The 19,808-nt window shown below is 53.2% G+C and overlaps 7 protein-coding genes across 7 annotated transcripts; 3 read left to right on the top strand and 4 right to left on the bottom strand.

Annotated features, from left to right (window-relative positions):
* Positions 1-1,659: 1,659 nt before the first annotated feature.
* On the bottom strand, positions 1,660-2,068 carry BZA70DRAFT_273188 (uncharacterized protein). The gene is made up of 2 exons (XM_064911792.1): positions 1,854-2,068; positions 1,660-1,793 (listed from the first exon to the last, which is right to left on the bottom strand). The coding sequence occupies exons 1-2, from the start codon at positions 2,005-2,007 to the stop codon at positions 1,693-1,695; spliced, it is 255 nt and encodes an 84-aa protein (XP_064771256.1). The 5' UTR covers positions 2,008-2,068; the 3' UTR covers positions 1,660-1,692.
* A 615-nt stretch (positions 2,069-2,683) lies between these two features.
* Positions 2,684-3,959, top strand: BZA70DRAFT_273186 (nucleosome binding protein). The gene is made up of 5 exons (XM_064911791.1): positions 2,684-2,749; positions 2,939-3,015; positions 3,250-3,345; positions 3,420-3,478; positions 3,531-3,959. Exons 2-5 carry the CDS (start codon positions 2,961-2,963, stop codon positions 3,630-3,632), a joined length of 312 nt encoding a protein of 103 aa, XP_064771255.1. The 5' UTR covers positions 2,684-2,749; positions 2,939-2,960; the 3' UTR covers positions 3,633-3,959.
* An 873-nt stretch (positions 3,960-4,832) lies between these two features.
* BZA70DRAFT_287538 (uncharacterized protein) lies at positions 4,833-6,133 on the bottom strand (the record flags this gene model as incomplete). Its single annotated transcript, XM_064913962.1, has 3 exons — positions 4,833-5,885; positions 5,947-6,018; positions 6,083-6,133. 3 exons carry the CDS (start codon positions 6,131-6,133, stop codon positions 4,833-4,835), a joined length of 1,176 nt encoding a protein of 391 aa, XP_064771254.1.
* A 1,984-nt stretch (positions 6,134-8,117) lies between these two features.
* Positions 8,118-10,143, bottom strand: BZA70DRAFT_273174 (uncharacterized protein). Its single transcript, XM_064911790.1, has 3 exons — positions 9,758-10,143; positions 9,599-9,692; positions 8,118-9,529 (listed from the first exon to the last, which is right to left on the bottom strand). The coding sequence occupies exons 1-3, from the start codon at positions 9,986-9,988 to the stop codon at positions 8,163-8,165; spliced, it is 1,692 nt and encodes a 563-aa protein (XP_064771253.1). The 5' UTR covers positions 9,989-10,143; the 3' UTR covers positions 8,118-8,162.
* Positions 10,144-10,630: 487 nt separating this feature from the next.
* On the top strand, positions 10,631-13,314 carry BZA70DRAFT_287535 (uncharacterized protein; the record flags this gene model as incomplete). Its single annotated transcript, XM_064913961.1, has 4 exons — positions 10,631-10,793; positions 11,159-11,320; positions 11,377-11,409; positions 11,474-13,314. The coding sequence occupies 4 exons, from the start codon at positions 10,631-10,633 to the stop codon at positions 13,312-13,314; spliced, it is 2,199 nt and encodes a 732-aa protein (XP_064771252.1).
* Positions 13,315-14,291: 977 nt separating this feature from the next.
* BZA70DRAFT_298500 (aspartic peptidase domain-containing protein) lies at positions 14,292-15,752 on the bottom strand (the record flags this gene model as incomplete). Its single annotated transcript, XM_064914609.1, has 1 exon — positions 14,292-15,752. The coding sequence occupies one exon, from the start codon at positions 15,750-15,752 to the stop codon at positions 14,292-14,294; it is 1,461 nt and encodes a 486-aa protein (XP_064771251.1).
* A 1,275-nt stretch (positions 15,753-17,027) lies between these two features.
* BZA70DRAFT_265518 (phosphoglucomutase) lies at positions 17,028-19,785 on the top strand (the record flags this gene model as incomplete). The annotated part of the gene is made up of 6 exons (XM_064910969.1): positions 17,028-17,122; positions 17,364-17,436; positions 17,668-17,818; positions 17,845-19,279; positions 19,417-19,516; positions 19,672-19,785. 6 exons carry the CDS (start codon positions 17,028-17,030, stop codon positions 19,783-19,785), a joined length of 1,968 nt encoding a protein of 655 aa, XP_064771250.1.
* Between the last annotated feature and the right edge of the window lie 23 nt (positions 19,786-19,808).

Genomic DNA, 19,808 nt, shown 5'->3' with positions numbered 1-19,808 from the left:
CCTCCCAGTCAAACTCGTCTAGCATCCCCGGATGAGGTTGCTTGAAGTAATCGTTTCGCACCGACGGCGTCGACAGCGTGCGCAGAGCACATACAACTTCGCCAAATCGCTGCCGCCGCACATGTCTCTGCGCCTCGACCGTGCCGTTGAACGACTGCACGATGCAAATCAGGTAGGCGGCCTGGATCGCTTCGAGGTGAGCGCGCGTCTCCACCAGCGTCTCGGACTGGCCGTACTTGCCCGCAAGCTCAAGGAACGCTTCAGAAGTAAACACAAACTCCTCTGCGCCATCGAGCAAGTTCCTCGCCGCCGCAATATGGTCTTCAGAAACCGAATACAGCGATCCCACGAGCGCAACCGCAAGCATCAGCGGCAGAGACGTAGTCTTGATGTCAAACGACGGCGGGTGCAGGATCGAAACATGTGGCTGCCAAAATTGGAAAAAATGCTTTACAAACAAGTCCACGTTCTCGACCGTCAAGAGCGATTGCGCGCTCGACTCGAAAACGTTATACGGAATTCGCATCAAGTGTTTTGGTGTACTCATGGCCACCGAGCACAGCTCAGTCACCAGCTCCCGCAACCGGTCCGCGTTCACGTCGCGCTCCTGGTTCAGTCGCATCAGCTCTGCGCGCTCTTCTTTGTCCGTCACGTTCAGCATATTTATCCACTCAGAGTCGGCCATCATTATGCGCGTAGTGTCAAAATATGCACTCTGAACTAGTGGGTGATGCTTCCCATCCTCGTCCTCGTCTAGCTTGATCTCTGACTGCAGATCAATCCCGCCCAGACCATCAAGACGCAAGACATCGGCCCAGTCTTCTTGGGGTTTGCCAGAAGAGCCATCAAACGACGACAACGATCCCGTACTGCTCTGGTCGTCGGGGATTTCCGAGAAAGTTTTGAGATACATGCCAGGACTGTTGCTCGCCCGGTCGGGGGTATTAAATAGAGCGGGCAAGGAGCGAGTGCGCGAGTCCATAGATGAAAAGTTGAGGAGAAAAGGCGTGTCTTCAGAAGCGCAGCTGCTACGCCGGGCAGAGGCAGCAGAGAGTGGAGGAGAGCTATCCGAGGCCGAATTGCTGATGCGCGACATGGCGAGAGGACTTGGCCACTCCATGTCGCCAATGAGGTCGGCGGAGGTCGAGAAGAATGGAGGTGTTGTTACAGATGAGAATTGGTTGAGGACCGACTCGAGGGCGGCGGGGTCGAGAGTGGCAGAGGTGAGAGTGGGTGGTGAGCGTGGCTGTCGAGCATCGGGAGAGGTCGCGGTGACGGGGGCAGAAGGTGGAGAGGAGGTTTTTGGAGAGGTCTTGAGGGCGGGAAGATCGACGGCGCTGGTGGGTGAAGTGTCGGCAGTCGAGTCGAGCGAGATGGAGGCGGAGGAGCCTTCTAGTTTGTAGTTGTGCAGAGTATGAAGGAGAGAAGTGGAGGAGGAAGTAGCAGAGGCAGCATTATTTTGACGAGCCAGCTGCTGCTGGCGGAGTTGTTCAGCGAGGCGGAAGTAGGTGCAGGGAGTTTTGCTGAGTCTGCAGTTTTTGCAAATGTCTGCCGCGTCGCAGCCGATTTTTGAGCGCGCGCAGGCGTCGCAGGCTTTTCTTTTTTTGCCACGTTTTTGCTGGGGAAGACCGGGTTGGTCGCCGCGGGAGGAGCAGGAGGCGGCGTGGCGACGGGCGGTGTCTCTGGGTGATGTCAGCAGAGAGAAGAGGAGTAGAGAGAAGAGGAAGAAGAGACGTACACTCTGAAGAAGCGTCTACCACAAAACTCGCAGACAAAGTTCTTTTCACCCGAGTCTGCGGAGAGAGGTTAGCGGTGGGATAGGTAAATGAGGTAAGGAAGAAGGGAGGGCATACGGGTAACTTCATGGCGACGGAGGTGGCCGCTGCGGGCGTAGGAGGCGTTGCAGACGGAGCAGCGAAAGCGCTCGTGGAGGGGTTTGTGGGGTGGTTGGGAGGAGGAGGAGGAGGAGGAGGGGAGAGGAGGAGGAGGAAGAGTAGAGGCGGTCATGATGTTTAAGAAGAGGGCTGGTCGAGGGAGGATGGGGGTGGAGGAGAGAGGAAGCTACGGGTGGGATGGTGGGAGTAGGAGGGCAGGCAGCAGAGCCGCGGAGAAGCAGAATCCCCGAGCAGCGAAGAGGAAGAGGAGGAGGCGGAGAAGTGAAAGAGCAGGCGGCGGAGTGGATGGGGCAAATGCGGGGAAGCGGGGGAGAGGAGAACTCAAAGGGGAATAATATGTGTAGTAGTAGTAGTAGTAGTAGTAGTAGTAGTTAGTAGTAAGAATAGTAGTAGTAGTAGTAGTAGTAGTAGTAGTAGTAGTAGTAGTAGTAGAATAGTAATAGCAGCAGTATTGAATAGCAGCAATAGTTACAACAACAACCTCATTGTCTTCTCATCAACATCTCATCCCCATCAGCACCATCCCCGCTGGCAGCGCACGGAACAACGCCTCGCCTCTTCTTACTTTCCTTTCTACTTCGGTGGGCAGGATGGACTGGGCAAGGGCACTCATTGAAGTAAAAAGAAGAGAGTTCATGACATAATCAGGAATGTGTGATACACCTACCAATAGCCCGCTCACACGTTAATCACTACTCACAGTCACAGCCATTCCACACTGCGCACCGCCCGCACTGTCTGCTTCTTCGCAGCCAAATCCCCTCCGCTCTCTCTCTCTTTTGCCCTTCTCCCACACTGTGTGTTTCTCTCCACACTAAACGCGTCTCCCTCTCCTCGCCCGCCAAAAAATCAGCGTATGCTCTTCCTCCTCCGCCCCTCCCTCTGATCTCTATCTCAATACCCTCTCGTCCTCCAATGTCTTCTCTTTCTTGTCTCTATCGGCTTCTGCCCGCGCTCTATCCCTCCGCGCTCCGCTATACCCTCCTCAACCACTCCCTCTCCTCTCGCCATACTCTCCTGCTAACATCCCGACGCGTCTTCAGTCACTCTTCGCTCTCGCTCGCAATGGCCAAGGAAACAAAGACCAGAAAGACAAAGGTCGGCGGCCGCCGCAAGAAAGGTATCTCTCTCCCCCCAGCCCCTTTCTCTCTCTTTCTCTCCCTGCCGCTTTCATCACAGCCCTGCCGTGGGTTTCTCCGTCTTCCGCTCTGATCGGCGACGCGTCTCCCAACCACAACAAACACACCACCACACTACAACACCACCACCACAACACCACCATCTATTCCTACCAACACACCATCACACCACACAACCATCTATTCTTCACACTTATGCTAAACATCTTCTCTAGACCCCAACGCCCCCAAGCGCTCCCTCTCCGCCTACATGTTCTTCGCCAACGAGCAGCGTGAGACCGTCCGCTCGGAGAACCCTGGCATCGCCTTTGGTTTGTATCCCTTCTTCTTTTCTTCTTTCTTCTTTCTTCTTTCTTCTTTTGACTTACTAACACCACCTCTCCAGGCCAGGTCGGCAAGCTCCTCGGTGAGCGATGGAAGGCCTTGACCGCCAAGGACAAAGTCGTACGTCTCCTACTTCTCTCCCTCCCTCTACTCTCGCTAACACACTCCCTAGCCCTACGAAGCGCGTGCCGCCCAGGACAAGAAGCGCTACGAGGAGGAGAAGGCCGCCTACCTTGCCAGCAGCACCGGCGACTTCGAGGAGGACGAGGAGTAATTTCTCCCTCCTATCTTGCAGAGAACAATGAGCAGCATCAGCCACTCATCTCTATTTTTTCCTTTCCTCTTTTGTGCTTTTATACTATACTATACTGGTCTTTCTATACGCTATCGGGCTGGACTTTGGATTTCGCTACTTCAAATGGGTACTGGTAGCTTGTGTGCTTTTAACTTGATTTTTTTTTATATTCGGTTGATTTATCTATCTCTCGCTTATTTATTATTTTTTTCTATCCTGCGCGCTTTCTCTTCCTCGAAGATCCTAGCCTGCACGTTTGTATTCTTATTCTTCTTCTTCTCAGAGAGATGTATCTCTGCTTTACTTTTAGTTTGTTTGTGTTAAACATCTCTCGTGTATTTGTAGTCTTATAAATATATTCTATTGTGCCTTATCTCATCTCCACACAGTAGCACCAAAACTCTCGTCGCCACAACACGAAACTGACGCGTCGAAAAATCTTCTGCTCATTCTTCACACGCCTACTTCCTCGTCCTCACACTGACGAGCCGCAGCCTACGCCTGCACAGACCGCCTGCTGCTTTCCTTGCGACTCATTTGCGGTCGAGAGTTAAGAGTTAAGAGTGATGAGATAGAGTTGTGTGGAGTCCTCACTCATTCTTGCTCTTGCTTCTCTTCTGCACTACTATCACTGACTCTACGCCCACGACTATCTCTCTCTCTCTGTGCAGTACCTTGCTTGCCTCTCGGCACCATCGAGAGTTGACTCTGTTAGCCGCTATCTGGAGCATACTAAGCATACTAAGCATACTGAGCATACTGAGCATACTAAGCATACTGCAGTCTGCAGCACTACACATCACCAATGCTGAATGAAAGCATGTTACTAACAACGCCTACTGTCAAGTTACACTTACAAATATACACTAAACATATAAAAAAACACTAAAGCGACGAAAGGAAGAAGACAACAAGACACTGAACGACTATAACCAAAATAATATATATTAATAATAATAAAGCAATACAATTGCGTACCCATATTTAACAAACGGAAACAACACTATAGTTTGTAAGACAAGCTGGGATAGACAGGCCAAGAGTCTCGAGGATCTTTCCTACTCATCTCTTGATCTCCAACATATTCTGTTCTCTAACATAAACGCGCGCAGGACAACCATTTGTAGAAAGATCGGAATAGAAAAGAAACATTTGAATAAAGCAGCTGCATATCGACGTCTAGCACTTATCAGGCCCCGACTCGAAATCATCACGGTTGAACCGCCAGACCTTCTCGTCCGCAGTAATGCCCGCGCCGCTCGCCAACTTCTTCAACCCCTCATCACTATCGACAAGCGTAAAGTACCTTCGCGTCCACTCGCGGCCTTCCTCCTTCTCCTGCTTGCGCAGCGCGCGCTGCTCGTTCTCGATCTTGGACTTTTCGACATGGATCGTGTCGTAGTCCATCACCGAGACCGCCGCGGCAACCTTCGCCCACGCCTTGCGCGTCTCGTACGGAGACTGCTCCTCCAGTGGCTTGATCTCCAGCGGCACAATCGTGTGCTCGGTGGCGTCGTAAAACAGTTTCTCGGACTTGGCGCGCTCGTCCTTGACAGTCGACTTGCCAGACCACTGACCACTAAACGTGTACAGCGGCTTCGACGAGCTGTCGGGACCAAACATCTTGGCCTTGTAGGTGTTCTTCTTGCCAGAAAAGTAGCCCTTGCCCGAATAATCAATCTTGAAGCTGTACCCGGACGACGACTGGATAAAAGTCGAGCCCTCGAGCTCGACGTAGGGCGCGCCGTAGAACAGACCTTCGATGTGAAGCGACGGCAGCGAGATGTAGTATGACTCGTCGAACTTTGTGATTTTGTACACCGCGTGGCCAACCTGCTTGATGTTCAACGTCGTCGTCGACACCGACGCCTTCTGCCCGTTATAGCCCGTCAGCTCGACGCCGTACACGTCGTTGTAGGTCGCGTACGCGGTCACGGGCGGGTGGTGCGAGACCTGCTCCGACACGAGCATCGTCGTGCCTTCGTCGTCGGTCTCCCAGCGGCCGAGAAACATCTCGCCCAGGAACGGGTTCAGCGGCTTCTTCTCCGACCCGAGCGCCTCGTTGCGCGACGTGTACTGGCCCTTGAGCGTCGCGATGAACCACCGGAACACCGCCAGCGCCCGCTCTTCGGGATCAACCACCATCGACGGCGCAACGAAAAGATCGGGAAGCTCGGCCCAGAATTTTGAGTACTCGGTCAACGACGTCGACGAGAGGATGAAGGGAGGCGCCTGCATGCACCAATTGTATCAGCATGCGCACACAAAACAGCACAACATCAAGAGAGCTTACAGTTATTGACGCAATATCACCCTTTGATGTAGCGAGCGACTTGAGAAAGGTCATCCACGGTCCGCGTTGCGACTGAAGGAGTTATAACAATGTCAGCAGGCCAGTCTAGAATCAGCACACAGCAGGACCGACGTACAGCAGGAACCTTGTCAATCTCGCCGCCTTGTTCTGGTGTTTGCTCAGCCATGTCGGATTATAGTATTGTAGTGTTGATGATCGAGTTTTGAAACCGGAGAGAAGCGGCAACGTGTTTGATGAGCACAAAGAAACAGCAAAGAGAGGCAAATCAGAGGTTCGCCAGCAGGTTGTAGAGGTCGGAATACACAAACAAGCAGTCTAGAGACAAGGCTTGCGAAATCGATAGCTCAAAAGCAGTGCAATTCCAGGCAATCAGAACCAATTCGTGGCCGCGATGGATGAAAACTGAGAGCACAAACTCAACCAGGCGTCCTTTCCTTGTCCGCTCGCTCTCTTCTTCTTCTGGCTCGGTTTTGCCGGCTGCGGAACGTGGTTAGGTTTTTTGTTGCTTAGTCATCGCTTTCTACACCGCTCTCTTACTATGACGACAGCTGGTTTGAGAGGATCAGCAGTCCTTTCTTACAAGAATCTCTGCTTAGTTAGCACTGTTTAGTGCTGCTCTATGGTGTTTCGATAGAAGTCCCCAACTGCCTGCACTCCAGATCACATCCTCCGGGTCACAGCCAAGCGATCCTTGCCCGATTGCGACCGCACCGCTCACCCATCCACCTCCCTGCTCCCGACGAGTGCTCGCCTGCGCAGGCCCCAGCTGCTCTGCTGCCGCCCCTGCACTCGGCCGCTGCTCGCTGCCGGTCCCGCTGTCTGGCTGTCGCCTGCGCCCGCTGCATGCGTAGGTAGTGGCCGAATTACCGCTTTAGGAAGTATATACACGCTGCCCATCGCTGTGCCCCAGACTCTCTCCGCCCTATCCCACTTCCTCCGCTCGGGACGTCAGCCAGGCGATGGGCTTCTGAGCAGTATAATGCGCTCCGTAGATTGGGAATAACACACCCGGATAAGAGCGAACCACGTGGACGAGGTTGGATGCAAATAGTTCTAGGTCCGCCTAATAAGTTAACAGTCGAGGCAATAATAATTATTCTTTCCCCGGCCCCGGAACTATTCTTCTTTCTTCTGCACTCATCACGCGGCGGCTCTATATAAGACCTCGTCCTTGCCCATCCCTTGCCGCCATCCATCGCTCTCTCTCTCTCTCTCTCTCTCTCTCTCTCTCTTCCCCGCACTACTGTATCAAAAACGAAAGAATGGCCGACTCTGCTTCCAATCCTACCGGTATGCTTCACGTGCTGACTGATCATTGAGTCCATTGCTAATAGCTACCACCGCAGTATCCGCTCCCGTCATAAACATGCCTCTGCCGCCTGTCATCAGCACGGCAGATAAAAAACCCGAGGACAAGACCTCATCTGCCGGTTCCGAGCCCGCTCAGACCGACAAACCCAAAGACGACAGTACTAACGGCAGCTCATCAGAGTAAGTAAGATTACCTGATCGGATTATCTTTTGCATTTCTCTGCTTGCTCTCTTCGCCTGATCCCTTGTTTCTATTCCATCTTTCTCTTCTCATTCAATTCGGTTGATGGCTGACGCACGAGCTGGCTATTCGCAGTAAGCCTGAGCCGGAGTCGGTCGCTCCACCTGCAGCTCTTGCAGATGGCAAGAAAGAGGATCTTGACACGGCCACTGTCGCATCTACCGTTACCTCCGAGCCATTGGACAAGAAACGGTCTCTCGAGGACGCCGAAGCTACATCTGCTGCTGCCGATCCCGCAGGGGAGAAGTCAGCAAATGAAGCATCCAAGAGCGGCGACGCTGGCGCTGACGCGACGACTACGACCTCTGCTGCGCCAAAGAAAAGAGCAAAGAGGGATTCAGTGTCCTCTGCGCCTCCTGATCCGGAGAAGATCGCATCGCGTACTAGATCGAAATCTAAAGTCGAGTAGTCTTGTTGATCAAGCTCGCGGTGAAGTATGAATCGCAGGGGAAGTATGTATGAATTGTCTAAGATTTGATGGAAAAGGAAGGGAAGATGGCGAAAATATGGAAAAGGGGATCAAAAAGTAGTTTATTCGCTGCTGGCAGCAAAAGGTCGGTTCAATGGGTTTAGGCAATATAATCGAAATCAAAATTATATATACAACAATCTAAAAAGCAGCTCAGCTCAAGAAAAGAGCTGCTCATAGCTTCCCTCTCGCCTTCAACTCTGTCACCTCCTCAGGCGACACCCGCTCGTAAACCAACAGATACGCATTCTGCGCCTGTCTCAGGACTTCGTCCACCGACACCTCCCAGACCGAGTCGTCGCTGATCCTCCACCATCCCTTTGGCCCCGTGAACTGGCGGTACAGTTTCCGTGCCGCGCGGGCGCCTAGTTCGCGGCGACGGTGCTTTCCCCGATGGCGGGTCTGCGCTGGGTGCTGCTGGTCGGGGATGCTGTCTTCGTCGGGCGTAGCGGCAAACAGGCCTGAGCTCTCACTTGTAGTGGGACTGACGTGCTCGACTTCATCTGGTGTCGAGATGTTACTGTGGTTCTCGACCGCTAGCTTTTCTTCAAACGCAGAGTCCTCCCTTGCGCGCGCAAAATAGTCTTTGAACATTTCCTTGCGTCGGTAGCATTCGTAATGTCCAGCAGAGTGTGTTCCGAGATGACGCACGACAGCAACCAGTCTATATGTCTTTTCCACTGCTTCAGAAGCGTCTTCGTCCTCCGCGCCGAGTGATGTAGCCAACAAATCAAGCCTCGGTGCCTTCGGCTGCCCTGACCGCTGGGTCAAAAACTCTGGAAACTGCACGCGGCAGTTATTCCGCGTCGCGGTGACGGATGAGTATATCGACCGCGAAAGGTGCAGGATCAAAACGTCTGGCAGATGGCCAAACGTCGTCGTTCGCGTGATTGTAGATTTGATCTCCCTTGGCAGCGCGGCCTCTATCGTTGGATGCAGATCGCTGCTTGGGTCGAGCGCTTTGAGATACTGGAGGTATCCAGCTGGATCGGTATTGAAATTAGGAGGATCGCTGCCGTCGGCAGGAGCAGCACTCGTTGATTCGCCGGCGGTCATTCCTTTCCGCGCGAGTGACCGCGAAATCGAGTCGATGAGCACCTTCAGTCTGCAGGACTGGCAGCCATAGTCGCTGATCGTCTCGCGCAGAAGCACAGACGACAGGCATTCGTCCAGCGTCGCGCTCCATGTCTGCGGAACGTTCAGCGTCAGGACTAGGAAGTTTGTGGTCTTGGGAGTTGATCTGTGGCCACAGAATTGACATTCAATGACGTCTACTGTGGTACCTTCGAATGGCATGAGCTTGCGTTTGACTGGTGCTGTGGACGAGGTCTTTTTATCGCTCTCTTTTTCTTGACTTGAGTCGTCAGACAATTCTTTGAGAGCCTTCTCGTGCTCGTCTGTGATCGTTTCGAGAATCAAGTGTAGCAGCTCGTGCGCGTCGTGCTGCTGTCGTGTTATCCGTCGCTTGAAGACGTACTCCAGTACATGTAGAAACGGCCATGGGGAGATTGCTTTTGGCCGCCGGAGCGGTGTATTGAGCTCTGTCAGATAAGTCGGTGAGTATGTATATATATATAAATGATATTGGCAAATGATCTCGTTGTTCTTACCCTCAATGATCTTTCTCAAGGCGGCCGTGAGCGGCTCATTCTGAACCTCGGGATTTTTCAAGTAGGCTCGTAGAGTCGGGCTGGAAGCTAGCGCCTGTAGGTTGAAGACGTCAGTTGATCTGAATCGCACGATCCTGATGCTCGAATACTGAGCCGTACCTGCAAATCGCTGTTGGCGAAGCAGTCATTGCTCGAGTTCAGCAGTCCGACAACGTAGCGGGAGTTTCGAGAAAAGCCCGCCAGAGGATTGTCAGAGGTCTCGGAAAAGTAGAAATCGTCGGAATCGTCAGAATTGGTCATGAACGACGGCAGCAGGGCATACAGCGCGAGCGAGGCGACGGTAGCAAGTCCGGCGTAGATCAGCGCTCTGTGGTCATGAGAGTGCGACATTTGACTGGGCAGCAAAACTTCTTCTCGCCAGCCATTCCACGGCGCAGCACGATATATTCCAGAGCAAAGAAAGTCGTCGTTTTAACAGATCAGACCGCTGTTCTCCACCGTCTGCTTCCCCGGGTCCAGAAGGCACGTGAAGGAACCGGACTGAGAAATACGTATTCCACGTAATCCTCATCACAGTCGTCCAAGCCCCTCAAACAGTAAAATTTTCGGAGAGAGCTCTCGTCACCACCATACCCCTTCTCTCGTCCGCATCCCTCCCTCTCTCACACTCAGCTCTCGCTTTCGCTAACTTAGGCTCTTGTGCTTTGGACTACGGTGATCAGGTGTGTTTTTTTATAAGTTGTTTGCGCTGCTTCTTTCTGCTGGCGCCGCGGCTGCTGGAATTAGACAGCCTAACTCGTTTGCCTTTTTTTTCGAGATCCTCAGATCTCTGCCCAGTCCGCGTCCTCCAGGCAGCCTTTCAAAGCTCAGTACATGGCTGACGTTCAGATTCGTCCATCACACAGAACTTCCAGAGGAGGTTTCCATTCGTCTCGTGGCCGTTCATCCTACACCACTCGTTCTTCCAGATCAGCCGTATCCGAGGCGTCCCCTGCCATCGACACGCCCGGTTTCTCCACATCCACCACCGAAATGTCTTCAATTGACGACACAACAAGACAGCTCAAGGCCCAGTTCGCTGAGGCCATTGGCTCATTGAATGAGCTTTTTCCAGATTGGTCCGAAGAGGACTTACTGTACCTGCTCCAAGAAACGCAAGGCGATGTCGAAGTCGCTGTCGTACGGATCACCGAAGGTAAATTTTTCCTATTCTCCATCGTCTCCCCGACCGCATCCATTCGTCAATCGTCTACGTCCCTGCAAAGTGCATCCCAATCAGCTCTCAGATCAGTTTTCTTCCTTCGTTTTGTTTGTTGGAACGTTGTTTTGCGTGCGTTCCTTGCCGTTCTGCTATCGTAACCCGGCCTCGCGATCACGCGAGTGGTCGCGAAAGCCTCTTTTGGTTGCTCTCGAGCATTTCAGATCTGCGCCTACATCAATTACTTCGCAGATTCTATTCGCCACCGTCCAATTGATCTGATTGGGCTCGACTTGCAGCTTCTTTTTCGAATGGATTCCGGTCTTGGCTCGTCAGTCTGCTAACCTTTTTCATCTCTGTAGGCCATGCTAGCCAGTGGGGCGAAGTGAAGAAGAAAACCAAAGAACGATCTAAATCAAAGGGTCCATTTACTGGCGCCGAAGGCGGAAGACCATCGTTCTCATCATCTACGCGCGGCAGAAGCCGCGGAGGAATTGAGGCTCGAGGAAGAGGCGGCCGAAGTGGTGAGTTTTGACGAGATCCGGTTTTTTGCTGCATCCATTCGCTAACTTGTATTCAGATCGTGGCCGAAGCCGCGGAGGCAGAACTAATGGTATTTCGATTAATTGTCTGCCTTCCTATTGCTTGTCGGATCTTAAATACTAACGCTATTCTAGGCCGGACCAGCGACGAGTCAGCTCCTGTGTCAACTCCAGCGCCAACCGACGCTGCCGCAAGCGCCCCTTCGGACCCTGCTCCTACTACTGAACCTACTCCTAGCGCGGCGGAGTCCGCTGCTCCAGCTACTGAGACACCCGCTGCCGAAACACCTGCTGAAACAACCAACGGATGGGCCTCCGCGGCATCTGCTGCTGCGCCAGAACAGCCTGCGCCCACAACCACCACCAGCACGAAAGCAGCGAGCACTGTCATCAAGCCCGGTACCAAGATGAGCTGGGCCTCTATTGCCAAGCCAGCACCAAAACCCGCTGAACCTCCCAAGCCCAAGCCTGCTGCTGAGCCTATACCCGAGCCCGCTGCCGAGAGCGAACCCGCGAGTGCCACAAACGCATGGAACAATGATTACGCTTCCAGCACTGCTGCTCCCCACATTGAAGAGTCTGCCTGGGGCAAGACATCCGCGCAGCCAGCTAGCGAATCGTACGACGAAGTTGCTCCATTAACCAAAGAAAACGTTGAATCCGTGGTTGACGATGCTCCGCCTGCTCCCACTTCCACCCTCGCCTCTACCATCGACACTCCCTCCACGACCACCAGCGCTACTGTTTCTTCCAAGGTTCCTCCTGGATTGGCGTCGGCCACCAAGAACGCCCGCTCGCCCGCCTACTCTCGCGTGCTCAAGCAGGACGCTCCTGTTGTGATGCCCGGATCCGTGCAGGCCCAGGTTTCCGGTCTGCAGTTTGGCAGCTTGACCCTTGCCGACAACCAGGACGAAGAGAGCTCGGCCTACGAATCGACTCCCAAGGAGCAGCTCGACAGCCTTGCTTCCCAGAAGACCTACCAGCAGGAGCCGGCATCCGAGCAGGCTCCGATTGCCCAGACCGCTCCTGCCGCGCAGGTTCCCGCCCCTGGTCTCTCTGGATTCGGCCAGCAGCCGCAGCCTCACCGGTACCAGCAGCAGCCGCAGGTTGCGCAGACGCAGCAGCAGAAGGCGTTCGAGCCCTTCTCGCAGGCGCCCTACACCGGCTACCCCGCGCAGTCGCACATGCCTGCCTTTGGTGGCTTCCCCAGCGATTTCCAGAACCCTTACGGCGCTGATCCCCAGCGTCAGGGATACGGGTACTACGCCCCGTACCAGCAGCCCGCGATCAGCGGTGCTGCCGCTCCGGACAGTCTGCAGCGCACTGCCTCTGCTTCGCTCGAGCAGCTCACACCCTCGAGCACCTCGACCCAGCCCGCTCGTTTCGGAGTCGGCTCAGAGGCCACCTCGGCTTCTCCGGCCACCGCGTCGCCTGGAATCACCACCCAGCAGAGCCAGTACAACATGCACCCTTACTACATGAGCCCCGCGTACACCGCGTACTACCTTAACAACTTCCAGGGATACTACGCCCAGCAGCAGAGCCAGGCCCAGCACTTTGGACACCAGCAGCCGCAGGCTCCCTCCGCGCAGGCCAAGTCTGTCTATGGCCAGCAGCAGCAGTCGCAGCCCCAGCAGTCGCAGTTCTATGACCACTACTCGCGTCAGCAGCAGATGCCCATGCAGCAGCCCCAGGCTCAGCAGCCCCAGCAGGCCGCTGGCCAGGGTGTCTCCTCGCTCGGTGGCAGCATCCCTGACTTCTTGCAGATGGAGGATGCTTCCAAGGGTGCCGGTGCCCGACCTTCTAGCTCGGCCGGTCAGCAGCAGCAGACTCAGCAGCAACCACAGCAGGGCATCCCGCAGCAGCCTATGCCTCAGCAACAGAACGTGTACGGCGGCTTTTCTCAGTACCCTCCTTACAACAGCATGGGTAGCCAGCAGGGCAGACAGAGCGGCTGGGGTGGCTACAGCCACTAAGCGCTCTTAGTCTGTTCTTTCTCTCTCTCGCTCTCTCTTTTCACGATCTCTCCACCTTCCTCTTCCATCGTCATCCTCTCCTCCTCTTACCCCTCTTTCTTACCCCCTCTCACCTCTTTAACCTCTATTACGATGAGAAATAGAAAAAAACTATTTTTTCCTGGGCTATGGGATTTGTCTTGAAAATCGTCTTTTGCGTTGGTTTATGTCGGTCGATCTTTTGACGGGTTTACGTCTGGAATTCAAAATTGTAGGTATATATGTTGAGCGTGAGGGGACCGTCGCGAATGAAGAGAGTGATGAAAAAAATCAAAAATAGTTTTTTACCTCCCCCCCTTCTCTCCTTCCTTATTTTTATTTTTTTAGCGAGAAAAAAAACTTGTTGGCTGTTGTCGGTGGTTCCGTTGTAGTTGCCTTTGTGTGTTGTGTTGTACGTCTGCTAGTTTTATCTGATGATGAAGAAGTGCAGCTATAAATATACTTTTTATTATCAGATTGTGGGTTCATTTGATATATGTATGCGTATATATCGACTTCGTATTGCTAGTTCTCGATTTTAGTCTTTGCAGGTGGTTATCATTTGAGTACTGCTGGTTTCTTTGTTTATCGTTGCAGGCTTATTATTCCATTATTCCCCGGGTTGATGAGGGTTTGTTTCAGCTTATGAAAACTGCGTGTGCCGTAAATGTCCTTGTGCTGAGTCTACGGTGAACAACCTTGAGGTTTGCAAAGCTCATATATCTCGTTGTGGAGAGCGTGGGGTCGTGGAGGAGAGAAGATGTAGATCTTGTAAGAGCATCGTCAGTCGCGTTGACGTGGTGGCCTTAAAGTGGCGTGCATGGCAGTCCCGCTAGTACGAACATTTCTGGTTTTATTTTTCTTTATTTTTATCAAAGGAGTGTATATACAACAACGGCACACGTGAATACACCGTCCGGTGTCAAGGTACGGACGGGCTCAGGCTTCACTAAACCTACTCATACAAGCCAGAACGTAACAGCAAAGATGATCCCAAGCGAGCCAAAGACACCGTTCTCGGCTGCCGCTGCGGGGCGCAATCCAGCCGCGGCCGCGCCGGACGAGGAAGACGATGCCGCGGAGGACGTGGAGGAGGAGGAGGAGGAGGAGGAAGAGATCGCTGAGCTCGACGCCGCGATCCCCGAGCTTGACGACGCGCTCGCGCTCGCGGTGGCCGAGCTGTGGGAGACGGTCGCGCTCGCGGCGGGCTTTGTGAGCGCGTCGAGGATGGCGTTGCTGCCGGCGTCGACGGCGACGATGTCGGATTCGGTGGAATTGAGCTTCGACTGCGCGAGGCCGATGACGTTGTTGTCGAGGTCGAAGACGGCGTAGGCGGAGCTGAGGAAGGTGTCGCCGAGGATGACCATCGAGCTCGCGGGCTGCATTGTGATTTGGCAGAGTTCGTAGCCGTCGGCGACGACGGCGGAGCCGTTGGAGTAGGTGAGGGGGCTGTAGAGGTCCTTGATTGGGGTTTTGATTGTGACGTTTTCAAACTTGAAGTTGACGGAGACGTTGAGCTCGCGAAGCGTGCATGACTGGACGTATACGCCCAGTGCGGGTTCGTAGATCGCGCCGGTGGCGTTCACGACCTCATCGACGATGTCGGAAGGTAAGTAGGTGAACGTGGTGCCGGAGTCGATGAGCGCGGGAGTGTCGAGCGAGTCGTCGAGGACTTGGATGTCTGTACCATCCCCGATCTCGACGCCTTCGAGAGTGACGAGGAATCTGGTGTGGTTTGTCTGTCCGTCTTCTTTCTGGATCGGAAGCACGACCAGGTCGCCGTCGTACTTTGCGCGGTTGATGCCGCCAAAGAGAACGTCGCCGGTGGGAGCGTCGAGGTCGTTCAGGTAGAGCGAGTACACGCGCGAGTTGATGTATCCCTGGTCGACCATCGAGCGGAGCAGACCAGAGTATTGGCCGGTGGTACTACTGTTGTCGCCTGCCGAGACTTCTCCAGACTCGTACCCGATGCCGAGCACGCCGTTTGTCAGGTTCGTGTCGGTTGCGACCGCGAGCGTTTGGTTCGTGAGCGTCACGCCCGCGATTTCGAGCGTGTCTTGCGCGTAGACGCCGTCGGCCTGTGTGTTGTCGCCGTAGGTGATCGAGAACTCGTCAAGATCAGACACGATGGTCGACGAGGCAGTGAAGTTGAAGAGACCAGACTCCGAGCACGGATCTTCCTCCGCGAGACAGAACTCGTTCAAATCGGACAGGAACCAGATATCAGACGAGCCGGTATCGATAGCAAGTCTGAGCTCCTGCGGCGGAGTGCCGACGCGAACGGGAGCGACGTAGTATTTTTGCTGGTTGTAAATCACCTCGCCCGCGGTGCCGTCGCCGTCGCGCTTGTGGAGGCTTGCGTGGACCGAGTCCGCGGCGAGGAGGTTACGCTCGAAGCCGATCGAGAGAGTGCCTGGCATGGCTGCGACGAGCGCCGTAAATGCGGTCATAGCCGCAAGAGAAGCAAAAAATCTGTCTGCCATTTTTTCTTAATTTTCCCTTTTTTTTGGTGATGTAAAGATGGATATTGACAGGGTGACAGAAGATCAGGATACAGAAGTAACAGGAACGGCACAGGCAGCATATTATGTATCCGGCGGGTTGACGTCGATGTCTCATTATTACAATGCACAAACCTGATCTCGGGCGTCCAACCGAGCAGAGAAAGGCTCGGTTCCAGAAATCCAAGAGGTTTCCTGGACGGTGGAGCCGCGAGGGTGAGAGAGAAGGGTGGGAATAATGGGAGAAATGGTGTTGCCTAAATTAGAGTAAAAGTTTCCCCTGCATGTCGTGACGGACGGGCTCCGCACCAGGCTAAATTTAAACCGACAATTTCACATCTGCCGGGCTCTACCTTATAGGTATACTCTGAATTTCCGCAGCAGTATATGGAAAGAATATCGACATAGTATATTTATTCCCCGAACGAGGGACAGGAGCCACTCGAGTCGAGCGAATGCGGATTTACCACATTCGTATGACGGTTTTGGTTTGGTTTACTGGATTTCGATTTGGACCCTGCATGGGGCACTTGGTCGGTGGGAACGATACAGGTGGTGTGATAGGGTACTCTATGGCTAGGAGGTGTGCGTTTGCGGAAGGCGAGTGGCGAGTCGAGGTATACGGATACAAAGACGATTCGAAAAGTCATTCTATAATTGACCACGGGCCGGGCATCTGCGGGGGGCATATATAAGCAGAGTAGACGAGACGCCTAGAGCCTACTTCTGAACCAGAAACAGAAAACATACAAAGCAGCAAAGCAACGATACGCGAATAGCTAGATAGTATTAGAGATTTTATCTGTGGGTAGATGCAAAATGAAAGCACTCTCAGTCGGTTGAGTAGCGACAGTTTAAGTTGATTTCTGAGTATTTATAGTATTGAATAGAGTCATAAGATTTGCAACGTAGCTATCGACGGCGAGATCATAACAGGAAAAGCAAATGAAGACGATGAGCGTATTGGAAAGCAGCTATAGAACAGAAACACGGTTGACATATACGATATAGAGCAGCAACAAAGCACAGAAGCAGAGGAGCAAAGCAGCAGCGCAGCACAGCAGTAGAACAGCAAAGCAGTAGAGCAGACGAGCAACGATAGAGAAGTAGCCGAGCACACTCAAGCTGTGCGTAAAAGAGTCAAGGTAGATGACACTGAAATCCAGATAATACACAGGTGGAATCTTGAGCAATATGAGCTCGCAGCAACAGCGCAGAGACTCCATGACGCGTATCCGCAACAGCAGCAGCACACGAAAACAACAGAACCACAGGACGAAAGAGGACCGGTTAGTTGACAGTATCGGCCCGGATTGATGCAGAGACTTCCAAAACCGGCCGGCAGCCAAAGCACGTGCGTTGACGGCCGAAGTGGGATTTGTCAGCATTCGAGGGATTTGTGTTTTGACGGAAGCTTCGTTGTTGTCCTTCGCTGCTGCTGCGTCGTCTTCCTCTGCAGCTTTCGATCGCTTCCCTGCACATCTGATTATCGATTCAATTTCTGCAGTTTCGAGTGTACTCACAGAACAGAATGCCTATCCAGACCGTCAAGACCACGGTTTTTGAGGGCCAGAAGCCGGGCACCTCGGGTCTTCGCAAGAAGGTACGTGTATTTGTGCTGTTTCAATGCGGGCTAGCGTGGCTGCGCCAGAGCCTCGAGACGCGACGCTCCTTTGTTTCGCGGCTTCCGATCTTCTAGGAGAGCGGGAGTAGCTACTCAATTGGGACAAGAGTGATGGCTTGATTGTTTTATTGAGATGATTTGGCAGAGAAAAGACTGTTGGCAGTCGATCGACGGACGTGTCTGCTAACTATTAGTGTTTTACGCGCATAGGTCACGGTGTTCCAGCAGGCCAACTACACGGAGAACTTCATCCAAGCTATTCTTTTGTCGATCCCGGAGGGAGCAGAGAATGCTACGCTTGTGATTGGTGGCGATGGACGATTTTACAACAAGGAGGTCGTGCAGCTGATTGCGAAGATCAGTGCTGCTAATGGCGTAAGTTGACAGTGAATGGAAGACAAAGAGAAGAGGTTATTGATTCAAAAGATGTACAGGTCTCGAAGCTTATTGTTGGACAGAATGGAATTTTGTCTACACCGGCCGCGTCTCATGTGATTCGCAAAAGAAAGGCTACTGGAGGTATTTTGTTGACGGCGTCGCATAACCCTGGTGGACCCAATGCGGACTTTGGAATCAAGTACAATCTCGCAAACGGTGGACCTGCGCCCGAGTCTGTGACCAACAAGATTTTCGAGGTGACCAAGTCGATCAAGTCGTACGAGATCTCTGCGATTCCCGAGGTTGATTTGTCTACGATCGGCGAGAAGACGTACGGAAACTTGACAGTTGAGATTATTGACTCGGTTGCGGATTATGTTGCGATGCTGAAGGAGATTTTCGACTTTGAGTTGATCAAGTCTTTCCTTAGCTCGAACCCTTCGTTCAAGGTTTTGTTTGACGGATTGAGCGGAGTGACTGGCCCTTACGGAACGGCGATTTTCGTGAAGGAGCTGGGCTTGCCGGAGTCGAGTGTGCAGAACTGCGTGCCACTTCCTGATTTCGGCGGCGGTCACCCTGATCCTAACCTGACGTACGCGCACAGCTTGGTTTCGAAGGTTGACGCGGAGGCGATTCCGTTTGGAGCTGCGTCGGATGGTGATGGAGACCGAAATATGATTTATGGCGCGAATGCGTTTGTGTCGCCGGGAGATTCTGTTGCGATAATAGCGCACCATGCGGACAAGATTCCGTATTTCAAGAGCGGAGTGTATGGGTTGGCGCGCAGTATGCCTACGAGTGGAGCGCTTGATTTGGTTGCGAAGGCCAAGGGGCTGAACTTGTACGAGGTGCCTACGGGATGGAAGTTCTTTACGGCGTTGTTTGACGCGAAGAAGCTGTCGATCTGCGGAGAGGAGTCGTTTGGTACTGGATCGGACCATATTCGAGAGAAGGATGGACTGTGGGCGATTGTTGCGTGGCTGAATATTATTGCAGCGGTTGGGAAGGAGGATGCGGGAGCTGCGTCGATTGCGGCGATCCAGAAGGACTTTTGGGAGACGTATGGGCGCACGTTTTTCACGCGGTATGATTACGAGAATGTGGACAGCGAGGGCGCGCAGAAGGTGATTGACGGACTTGCGGCGAAGGTTGCGGACAAGGGTAGTTTTGTGGGTAGCCAGGTTGGATCGACGACGGTTGTTGAAGCGGACGACTTTTCGTACACGGACCTGGACGGGTCTGTGTCTGCGCACCAGGGCCTGTTTGTGAAGTTTGCGGACGGGTCGCGGATTGTTGTGCGGCTGTCGGGGACGGGCAGCTCGGGAGCGACGATTCGGCTGTATATAGAGAAGCACGAGGCGGACAAGAGCAAGATTTTTATGGACGCGCAGGAGTATTTGAAGAGTGAGATTGCGAGTGCGGTTGAGTTTCTGCGACTAAAGGAGTATGTGGGGCGTGATGAGCCGGATGTGAAGACCTGAAGACGTGAGAGGAAGAGATGAGGTGAGAGAGATGAGTTGAATTGAATTAGTTGAATTGAATTAGTTAAGTATATTACATTACTACTACATGTTATATAAGAGTAGAACAGCGGGATGGTGGAGATTGGACATATACCCGCATTGCCGCGTTGCGGGATGAAGAAGAGGACGAGAAGGAGGAGGAGAGAGAAGAGGAAAAGGTAAACAAAGCGGGCAGAGGTCCGGAGGGAGCAGGCAGCGTTGTTTGCGGGGTGCGGTTGTCGGATGTCTGAGCTGCTGAGACGATGAGCCAGAGATGATACAACAGTAGTTGCAGTAGATATATCATAGATATAATACAATACACTACATATAGCACATACACTACATACAGTACAATACAATACAACAAGACACAATTCATACAATACAATCGAATACATCTACAACCCATCCCATCCAAAAGGCCGGCCGGGGCACCTCGACCTGATTGGGTTAGGGCTCAACAGGGCC

This window comes from Myxozyma melibiosi, assembly GCF_037950935.1.
Source record: "Myxozyma melibiosi strain Phaff 52-87 chromosome Unknown BZA70scaffold_1, whole genome shotgun sequence".
NCBI classification, from domain to species: Eukaryota; Fungi; Ascomycota; class Lipomycetes; order Lipomycetales; family Lipomycetaceae; genus Myxozyma; species Myxozyma melibiosi.
Note: the sequence above shows the minus strand (reverse complement) of the source record. Positions and strands in the feature narration are given on the sequence as shown.